This window comes from Rhamphochromis longiceps, linkage group LG15 (genome assembly GCF_057381845.1).
Source record: "Rhamphochromis longiceps isolate RC_006_pf linkage group LG15, R_longiceps_female_GT1.1, whole genome shotgun sequence".
Lineage (NCBI taxonomy): Eukaryota > Metazoa > Chordata > Actinopteri > Cichliformes > Cichlidae > Rhamphochromis > Rhamphochromis longiceps.
Genome location: NC_140571.1, coordinates 28,592,704 through 28,603,808, shown reverse-complemented (window position 1 = coordinate 28,603,808; position 11,105 = coordinate 28,592,704). Strand labels below are relative to the sequence as shown.

Sequence of the window (11,105 nt, the reverse complement as noted above, 5' to 3'; positions counted from 1 at the left end):
AACTACTCTAGAACAACACCGTAGAAAAGCATTAGAAAGAGCAAGAATGTTAGCAGAAAGAAGAGCCAGAGAAGAACGTGAGAGAGCAGAGGCAGAAGTGGAGGACAGATTAAAGGCTGAATATGGAGAGGCATTAGGAGCAGCGTTGAGTCCATTACAGACTAGGCAAGAGAGGAGACAGAAAGGAAAGAAAGTGAACATAAATGTTACAACCACATATCCATCCCTGACACAACACAAAAAAAACACATGGTGTTTCAGCCCCAGAGTATGAAGATGAAGAAAGTTTTTCTCCTGATCCAATCCATGAGGCTAACCCGCATTTTGGAGTGGATGCAGATAATAGCCGCACTATTCATGTTTACCGGCCATGGACCAAGTCTGAATGTGCTGATGCTTGTAAGAGCCTTGGAGACCCATTGACTAATGTTGATGAGTTTATAGCTCGACATAGACAGCTTTGTTCCTCGTACCGTTTAAATGGACAGGAAACTGAGACTACCTTTAGGAGATGTCTCACTTATAACTGGACCCGTGTCAGAGGACAGTACACGGGCAGAGGGCCAGGTGATAACACCCTGCCCTATGGAGATGCAGGTCTCGCTATCCAAATTAATGGAGTGTATGATCGTCTCAGAAATACTTTTAGAACAACTGCAGACTACACAAAAATTTCACAATGCACACAGAAGGAAGGAGAAGACGTTCATGAGTATAGAGGTAGATTAGAGGAAGTGTTTAAGAGGCATAGTGGACTTGAAGAAGATGCAGACGTAGCAGGCCCCTATCAACAGCAGCTGAAACATGCCTTAATGAGTGGGTTCCATCCATCCATTGCAGATTTTATTAGAAAGCAAAATGTAAATCACACCACAGATGGAGTTACTCAATGTATGAATTGGGCAAGGCATGCACAGGATGTGATTAAAAGTAAAAAGAAAAAATTGCAGAATACAGTGAATGCTGCCACATTTTATGTTGATGAAGAGTCTCAGGTACTTTTTCAGGGGCAGACTAGACAAAGTAAAGGTAGAGGAGATAGAGGTAATTGGAGGGCTAGAGAACGAAAGAGAAGGGATGAAAGGTGTTACAACTGTGGGAAAATAGGTCATTTCATTAGAGACTGCCTTGAGGACCTACGTGAGGAGTATAGACGACCAGGTCCACGTAACCCCTCATATAATAAATGACTAGTATCTGCTGCCACTGTCAATACACATGCATGTTTAAACACCCCATCAGACTGCCACAAACAACGATCAGTGCCCCAAACCATAGATTTGACTGAGGTTTTGTTGAATTTATCAGGGAAAGAAGTAAAACCCTTTCGCACATTAACAGTGCAGGGGAAAACTATACAGTTTTTATGTGACTCAGGAGCAGATAAAACCGTGCTGAGGGACCATGTGTCAGGAATAAACCCCTCAAACGGTGTCATTTATGTAAAATCTGCAAACGGACAGTTAAATCAACATAGGATCTCTAAGCCAGTATGGATCAGAGATCCATCCACTGGAGAGACAGCTCAGGGCTCAGTAGTAACGTGTCCAACATGCCCTGTGAACCTTTTGGGTAGAGACATGATGGTAAAACTTGGAATCTCAATCATTCCCACGGCTGTTGGAATGATAACTGCAGGAAAAGGAGAAACTGCAGAAGCAATGGTTCACCAGGGCAGTAGCGATGTACATTACTATTGGACGCTTGACCTGTCAACTTCCAGGCCAGATCAGATAAACTGTAAAATGTTAAACACAGCTGAGGAGAGATTAGCTGAGGGCTATGATAGACAGGAGCCAGATGAGATGCACATCACACTTAGGTTTAAAACAACACCAGGACTTGATGATGCTTACACTGACAAAGTAATGAAACTGGGTCCTCAAAGAATTACTGTAAAAGCTGTATATACTGATGGTAAACAAATGGCAGGATGCAGTGTGATAATTTCTGAAGCAGCTCGACAACTCTTCAAAGGAAAGGTGCCACATGTTTCACTAACTAAGTGTAGCACAGCTGAGTGGGAAGATTTAGCATTTTTAGTGGAGCAGGGAGAGCACACAAATGTATGGCAGCCATGTGGAGGGGGATGGGAAACAAACATGCATAGCAGTATCTTCCGTAAGAAGCTGGGGTGGGTGACACATGCAACACCTCAGACACACTTAAAGGGAAGTCAGAATGAAACAGCAGAATGACATATGGTAGATCTAAATGATCACCTTGAGCTTACACAGATTCCAGACATTTTGTGGTCAAAAGGAAAGACTGATGTAGGGTTAATGAAAACAGCAAACCCAGTAGTAATAAAGCCTAAAACCTCATATAGACCCAGAGTGAAACAATATCCACTTAAACCAGATGCAGAAGTAGGGATTAAGCCTGTAATAGAAGACATGATTGAAGCAGGGATACTGGTAGAAGCCCCAAATGCAGCATGTAACACGCCCATTTTTCCAGTAAAAAAAGCTGATTCTCAATCGTGGCGCATGGTTCAAGACTTGAGGGCTGTAAATCAAGCTGTAGAAAGTATTGCACCATGTGTCCCAGACCCTCATACCTTGTTAAATCAGATAAGACCAGGTATGACATATTTTACAGTGGTAGATCTGAGTAATGCTTTCTTTTCCATACCAGTGCATGAGAATTCACAAGATTGGTTTGGATTTACACACCAAGGTAAAAAATACACCTACACTAGATTACCACAAGGTTTCTGTTACAGCCCTACCCTTTTCATGCAAGCAATAACTAATTCTCTGTCTGATTTCATGATACCATCCCATTCACAGATCCTAGTTTATGTGGATGATATTTTGATAGCGTCTGACACAGAACAAAATTGTAAAACTATGTCTATAGCACTGTTGACACATTTGGCAAAAACAGGAAATAAAGCATCGCTTTCAAAGTTACAGTGGGTACAGGAAGAGGTGAAATTCTTAGGTCACCAGCTTAGTTCAGCAGGGAAAAGCATACACCCAGAAAGGAAAGCAGCTATTTTAGCAGCTCCTAGGCCAGTGACAAAGAAACATATGATGCAATTTCTAGGACTGACTAATTATTGTCGTTCATGGGTACCAAATTTTGCTGAAGTAAGTCAACCACTGTTAGACATGATGTATGGTGAGTCCTTAGCTATGTCAGATAGTCTAACTTGGACTCCAGAGGGAGAGCAGGCATTCTGCACGTTGAAACAACTGTTGACGAGTGCGACTGTGTTAGGATTGCCTGATTATAAAAAGCCATTTGTCCAAACAGTTGACTGCAAAGGACATTTTATGACTTCAATGTTAGCACAAGACAGCGGGGGGAAAATGAAGCCAGTAGCTTATTATTCTAAAAGGTTAGATCCAGTTGCTTGTGCTTTGCCTCCGTGTGTGAGATCAGTGTGTGCAGCAGCTCAGGCCGTTCAATGTTCTGGGGAAATAGTTTTATTTCACCCTTTGACACTGTTAGTTCCACACTAGGTGGATGTTTTACTACTGCAGACTAAAATGACATTTCTGTCACCTGCAAGACATTTGTCTTTGATGTCACTCTTACTATCACAACCACACATTACCATAAAGCGATGCACAATTCTGAATCCGTCAACCCTTTTGCCAACAGAGGACGAGGGCACTCCTCATGAGTGTAGGGAACACGTTGAGAAGGAGTGTAAGCCGAGGGATGACTTAACGGATGTGCCTCTAAGTGAGGGAAAGGTTTGGTTTGTTGATGGTTCAAGTTTTAAAACAGCAGAGGGACAGGCTAAAACAGGTTTTGCTGTAGTAGATGGTGAGAAAGTTATTTGTGCAGGACAACTAACATGTTCTATGTCTGCTCAAGCAGCAGAGATAGTAGCCTTAACAGAAGCGTGTAAAGCTGCAGAGAAACAAGATGTGACAATATACACTGATAGTCAGTATGCATTCGCTACATTACATTTCTTTGCAGCACAGTGGGCAAGACGAGGTATGATAACTTCAACAGGGAAACCTGTAGAACATGCCAAACTCTTGCAAAATCTGCTGGACGCAGTGTTGTTACCCAGTAGAATTGCCGTTTGTAAATGTGCAGCACATACCCGAGGGAAAGATCCAGTTGCATTAGGGAATGCTTTCGCAGATAAGATCGCAAAAGAGGCAGCTTTAGGAGAACATGGTGTTCATATTTTAGCGGTGCACCACCAGCAGACGTTGCCTATTGCACCTGATGTATTAGCAGACATGCAGGCACACTCACCTACTGCAGAAAAACAGTTGTGGCTCACTAAAGGAGTGAGCTTGCAGGATGGTGTTTATTATTTGTGTGATAAACCAATACTGCCTAAGAATTTGTATAAGACTGCTGCTATTTTGAGTCATGGGCTTTGCCATGTCTCCACAGGGGGAATGATGGCAGCAGTAGAGCAACATTTTTATACTCTAGGATTTAATAACTTTTCAAAAAAATTTTGCAGGTCATGTATGATATGTTGCAAGCACAATTCCCAGGGTAATTTGAGACCTAAGAGAGGGAAATTCCCTAGACCCAGTCACCCATTTCAAGTTATTCACATGGACTTTATAGAACTGTCCAACTGTAACAACTATAAATACTGTCTAGTGATAGTGTGTCCTTTTTCAAAGTGGGTAGAAATTGTACCAACTAGAAAAGCAGATGCCATTTCGGTTGCCAAAGCAATATGTAAGAATATTATCCCAGAACGTGGGATTCCAGAGACCATTTATAGTGATAATCACCCACAGAGTGCAGGGTTGGTAGAGAGAACTAATGGAACAGTAAAGCTAAGACTTAGGAAGTCAATGGAAGAGACAGGCAGGGCATCGTTAGACTGTGTAGAATTAGTTAAAATGTACATGAGGATTACTCCAACAGAGAATGGTCTGACACCCTTTGAGATTATATATGGCAGACCATTTAGAGTTCCAGTTTTCTGTAGTGATGACAGAAAAGCAGAAGAGGAGAACACATTAGCAGATTGGATGCTTAAAATGTTTAAAAGTAAAGAAGTCATGAGAGCAAATGATCTGCCAGATGATTCTGTTTCTCCGCAGGAACAGAGCCTGAAGCCTGGAGATTGGGTGCTGATAAAGGCCATAAAGAGGAAGTGCTGGTCCAGTCCACGGTGGGAAGGTCCTTATCAGGTGCTGCTGACGACGCCCACAGCAGTGAAGATCGCTGAAAGGAACATTTGGATACATCAAGCGCACTGCAAGAAGGTAACACACTTCCTGGCCGACTCTGGGTGATGGTGAAAAGGCCAGGGTACAAAGGGGGGAGTATATCTCTAGGACCTCTCGTCTCAATCCTGGTGAAGAAACCAATGGATCCTGAACCCAACTTAGCATGGCTGGGAATGTGCTGTTCGCCTTCTTGTGCCTGTGGACCCTGAGTGGGATGACAGGAGCGCATTGGGACAGAGCAAATCACACCCAGTACCCGCATGGGTTTTCAACCAACTACTGGTGGCAGTTTATGAACACAACCGTTCACATAAACAACAAGACCAATTGTTATGTTTGTGCACACATGCCAGTGTCTACACATTCTTCTGGACTGTGGCCATATAGCATCACTGAGAGCGAGACAGTTTGTTTGCTTGCTTTAGCAACACATCCAGGAGTAAAACGTGCTTGGAACACTGCCAACTTTTCAATTCCCCTGAACCTGAATGGGAAGATTGATTCACCTGTAGCTGGGAAGGTGAACTGCTCTGGTAAGACAGATCTGCTGACTTGGCCCCAAGTTCCTGATCCACTTCCGGACATCATACTGTTAAATAAACTGGAAGCAGGCCAGTTACCTATGTGTTTCAAGGGCAATGGGTCAGCCCAAGTTGGGGATTTGCCATGGCATCTATGCAACGTCACCTATTCTTTTTGCCCTCGTTTGAACAGAATTAGCTGTCTGTGTCACGGCTGGCGGAGGGAGCCGTGTGGTGTGGAGGAAAAGGAGGACCCAAGATGCAGCGAACTGATGACAGAGTGATGTTTATTTACAAGGTGGTGGTGGTGGCAAAAACAGGCAACTCAACATGAGCAATTACAAACCTAAACTGGGAGAAACTAAAGACAAACCTGAGACCATACAAAAGGGGTGCGGGGCAGAGAGACGCAGAGACAGGAACGAAACACCATAGAATGCAGAGCTACACGGAGGAACGCAGTGATACATGGATGAACGCAGACGAGCCGACGAGGAGCACAGGCAGACACCAACTATAAATACACACACCAGGTAATGAGGAAATGGCACACAGGAGGGGACACAGCTGGAACTTAATGGGCATAATGAGACACAGATCTACAAAGTAAAACAGGAAATCTAGAACCCGAACCGGACACAAGGGGGGAGGACACAGAATAACTAGAACAGAGGGAAATAGTCACAAAACACAAAACGCTGGGTCAACGACCCAGGACCATGACAGTACCCCCCCCCCTCCAAGGGCTGGCTCCAGACAGCCCAAAACAAAAACAGACGACCAACCCAGGGCGGGCGGCGGGGGCCCAGGACGGAGGGACCAACACCGAACAAAACAAGCTCCAGCGGACCGAGGGAATTGTCCAAAACAAAAACACACATGCTGGAGTACCAGGACAAAACACAGTTCAGGAGGCCGGCCCAGAGGCTCACAGCTCAGAAGTCCAGGACAGTTTATCTTCTGAGGCCGGCCACGTCGGCGACACAGCTCCGAAAGCCGACCGAGTGGAAGGCAGCGGTGGCGGAGCGGAGGCAGTTCAGGGGGCCGACCGTGCACACGGCAGTGGCGGCGACGAGGAAACCGTTCAGGCGGCCGACCGTGCGGACAGCAACGGCGGTGACGAGGAAACAGTTCAGGCGGCCGACCGTGCGGACAGCAACGGCGGCGTCTAGGAGGTCGTCCATAGTGACGATGACGCTCCACCAGCGGCCTGGCAGATGACCGCCGATGTCGAGGCGGCAGTTTGGGACCCGAAGGTGGCGTGGCCGTCGCAGCACCAGACGAGACCGAAGCAGAGGCTGGACCAGACGATGCTGACGAGGATGCTGGAGCCGGGCCAGGCGATGCTGAAGACACGAAGGCTGGAGCCGGACCAGGCGAGGATGAAGCAGAAGCAGAAGCTGGACCAGACGAGACTGAAGCAGAAGCAGAGGCTGGGCCAGGCGTGGGTGAAGCAGAAGCTGAAGCCGGGCCAGGCATGGGTGAAGCAGAGGCTGAAGCCGGGCCAGGCGTGGGTGAAGCAGAGGCTGAAGCCGGGCCAGGCGTGGGTGAAGCAGAGGCTGGACCAGGCGACGGCGTGGGTGAAGACACAGAGGCCGCAGCTGGCGAGGATGGAGACACAGAGGCTGCAGCTGGTGGCGATGATGGGTCTTGGGGCTGGACGGGCTCCTCGGGCCCCCCAGCTGACGAGACAGGAGGCTGGCTAGGTTCTCCTGAACCTCCAGCTGATGAGTCTTGAGGCTGGACGGGCTCCTCGGGCCCTCCAGCTGGCGAGACAGGAGGCTGGACGGGCTCCTCGGGCCCCCCAGCAGGCGAAGCAGGAGGCTGGACGGGCTCCTCGGGCCCCCCAGCGAAAACAGTCTCTGGACCAGTGGGCACCGGGGCCCCTGGAACACACAGGTCAGAACCAGTAGGCGCACGGGCCTCTGGCAGGCACAGTTCAGAACCAGCAGGCGCACGGGCCTCTGGCAGGCACGGGTCAGAACCAGTAGGCACACGGGCCTCTGGCAGGCACGGGTCAGAACCAGCAGGCACACGGGCCTCTGGCAGGTATGGGTCAGAACCAGCAGGCACACGGGCCTCTGGCAAACACAAGGCAGACTGCAGCTGCACAGAGCATTGACCCAGCTCGGGCAGCGACAGCCGGATACAGTCCTCAGCTGGCTTCTTAATCTCCAGGGATCCAGAGTCGGCCGGGGGCTGGGACCCAGCCTCTGGGGAGGTCCTGGAGTGCGTCACAGTCTCTGGGCTGGCCAGCTGTTGCGGACTGACAACTGCGTTATGTGGTGTGTCTCTCTGCTTGACATGAACAGGTGAAATACAGTGCTTTTCCGGTTGGATGGACTCGACTTGTAATACAGGCGGAGCTGGTGAAGATGGTGGCTGAATAGGTGGCTGAGCTGATAATAAAGCTGATGAGTCTCTTGCCAACAGAGCTATTGACTGAGCTATGGATTGTAACCAAGTGTCTAATAGGTCTGGCTGTGACTGTAATGGAGGTGGCGATTGAGTGGCTAACAGAGCTAGTGGCTGCTGGGCGGCTAACTGAACTACCTGCTGGGCAGCTGGCTCAACAAACACAGCCCCGGAATAAACAGTCATTCGAGCTGGCGAAACAGACGGAGTGTCTTTTCCACTCACCACAGCTGGCAGTTCCGAAGTCCTACTCTCCGGCTGTGGGGCGACGCGCCGACGGCGCGATCGTCGCTTCCTCCCGGGCGAAACCTCCGGCGGGCCGGGCAAAATCTTCACCGCCGGGCTGGGTTGGGAAGCGGTAGCGGCTGGAGGGCGAAGGTGCAGCTCATGAAGGAGGAAGTCCCGTGCCAGCGGGTGAAGCGAGTCTAGCAGCCAGGAGTGTGCAGAGAGTAGCTGCTGTAGCCTGGCTTCTACAGCGCGGTGGAACTCTTCTTCCTCCTGCTCGAGCCACAGGTTTACCAACCTTGCGACCGTGTCGGTTACCTCCTCCCGAAACTCCTGGGTAGGTGCGAATGCTGCTGGGTCCATGTTGGTCGGCTCGTACTGTCACGGCTGGCGGAGGGAGCCGTGTGGTGTGGAGGAAAAGGAGGACCCAAGATGCAGCGAACTGATGACAGAGTGATGTTTATTTACAAGGTGGTGGTGGTGGCAAAAACAGGCAACTCAACATGAGCAATTACAAACCTAAACTGGGAGAAACTAAAGACAAACCTGAGACCATACAAAAGGGGTGCGGGGCAGAGAGACGCAGAGACAGGAACGAAACACCATAGAATGCAGAGCTACACGGAGGAACGCAGTGATACATGGATGAACGCAGACGAGCCGACGAGGAGCACAGGCAGACACCAACTATAAATACACACACCAGGTAATGAGGAAATGGCACACAGGAGGGGACACAGCTGGAACTTAATGGGCATAACGAGACACAGACCTACAAAGTAAAACAGGAAATCTAGAACCCGAACCGGACACAAGGGGGGAGGACACAGAATAACTAGAACAGAGGGAAATAGTCACAAAACACAAAACGCTGGGTCAACGACCCAGGACCATGACAGTCTGACGTGTTTGATGAATGCCAGGTGTGCAAATGATGAAATTCAACGAGCAGCAGACTGTGCATTTGACTTTTCGTACCAAATGACACTTACTGAAGGAAGACAGGATGTGACCAAATGCTCAACAATCGCACCGACACCTAAAGGTACGAGGGTGTTAGCAGATTGGTATTTCTTATGTGGACATAAGGCTTACCCATCCTTACCAGCAAAATGGGGAGGTCTATGTGCACTCGTGAAATTGTCTGATCATGTTTTCTTCATGGAGAGGATAGAACATCATCCAGGATCAAAGACAAAAAGAGACGTACAGAGTGCAAGCACAAAGCTCACAGATTTAAGTGAGGTCCCCTGGGAGTTTCGAATCTGGGGACCTGGAGCCAAGATCTTACAAGGATTGTTCCCGTGGATCGGGGTCGGGAAAGTTGGAACTCATGTAGAAATTAACAGATATGCACTACTGAGACACATAAATTGGACCCAGACCCTTGGAACAGCCTTAGCAGAGGAGCAAAAGGCCATAAGGACAATGGTTTTGCAAAACAGACTGACTTTGGACTTGATAACTGCATCGCAAGGAGGAGTATGCAAATTGATAAGAGAAACATGCTGTACGTTCATACCAGATGGATATACAAGTGTAGGAGACATTTATGAAGCACTGCAGAATTTAACCACATTGCAGAAATACATGATGAATAGCACGCCAGGAGTAGATGCACCACAAGGCTGGATGGCGTGGTTACTGTCTGGTCCTTGGTGGCATCTCCTTTTAAAAGTACTAACACCTGTTTTTGGACTATTGATACTGATTTGCTTATGTATAGGATGCATTTTACCGTGTATAAGATCATTGCTAACTAAAATGATTTCTGATACATTTGTTAATTATGTACTCTTACAACAATATGAAATTACTGAAATGACAGAAGCCTGTGTATGAATGATGCCTGCACTGAAAATGTTAAGCAAGAGGTGCATGGCTGAGGATATACTACATAGGAATAATTTGAAACATAAAAATAACAAAACAGGAGGGAAAATGTTAGAGTAAATAGTTAAACATTTGTCATTTTTATATTTACCATTTGTCCATTGTTTTAACTCTGTGAAAGGAATTCTTTCTTTCCTCCCATCCCCAGATTCTCGAGGTTCTGGGTGCAAGGTTGAAGTGTTTTATCACAGGAACATCCTTTTGAAGGTCTGTTTGATGTTTGGTAGAACTTCCCACCCTTTGTATGGTTTGACTGTGTTATCTATGGTAAACCATACATTGGGTGTGGGGGAGACTACCCTCTTTATGACCAAGGATGTTGTTCCTGCTTTTAGGTTTTATGACCCTTTGATCAGCAGGAACAAACAAACACACACACACACACACACACACACACACACACACACACACACACACACACACACACACACACACACACACACACACACATTTACATACAGTCCTTGTCTATGTAACCAAAGGGGGTTGCAGGGGGAGGTGTTTTGTAAACTATTGTTTGAAGTTTGTCAATAAAAGGCAGCGAGAGGAGGCCACCATCGTGGTCATTTGTCGTGCTGGACACAGATGAGAGGCCTCCCTTGCGCAAGAAATCGATCGAACACTGTTGCCTTGTTTTTCTTTCATGGGAATAAGTCCTGGATACAGCGGGGTCTGAGTTTAGACCCAACAACATGAATGACATAATTGAAAGAGGAGACGTGGAAGAAGTACACAACGAAGGAACACAAGGTGAACAATGGTACATCCCCCATCATGGGATTTACCACCCCACAAAACCCACAAAACTGCGCGTCATATTCGACTGTTCAGCCAAACACAATGGAACAAGTCTCAATGATCATCTCCTCCAAGGGCCAGA

The 11,105-nt window shown here is 47.5% G+C and overlaps 1 protein-coding gene across 1 annotated transcript; it reads right to left on the bottom strand.

Moving 5' to 3' along the window:
• Window positions 1-6,373: 6,373 nt before the first annotated feature.
• On the bottom strand, window positions 6,374-9,224 carry LOC146652871 (uncharacterized). Its single transcript, XM_085381232.1, has 3 exons — window positions 8,333-9,224; window positions 7,733-8,074; window positions 6,374-7,615 (listed from the first exon to the last, which is right to left on the bottom strand). Exons 1-3 carry the CDS (start codon window positions 8,693-8,695, stop codon window positions 6,374-6,376), a joined length of 1,947 nt encoding a protein of 648 aa, XP_085237358.1. The 5' UTR covers window positions 8,696-9,224.
• Between the last annotated feature and the right edge of the window lie 1,881 nt (window positions 9,225-11,105).

Bases quoted from the DNA above. Each gene is read 5' to 3' on its own strand.
- LOC146652871 (XM_085381232.1), bottom strand. From the start codon at position 8,695: ATGGACCCAGCAGCATTCGCACCTACCCAGGAGTTTCGGGAGGAGGTA. The intron at 8,075-8,332 runs GTGAGTGGAAAA...CCACCTATTCAG, and splicing joins CTTCGGAACTGCCAGCTGTG to CCACCATCTTCACCAGCTCC. The intron at 7,616-7,732 runs GCCCGTGTGCCT...TGCCTGCCAGAG, and splicing joins CTGACCCATACCTGCCAGAG to GCCCGTGCGCCTACTGGTTC.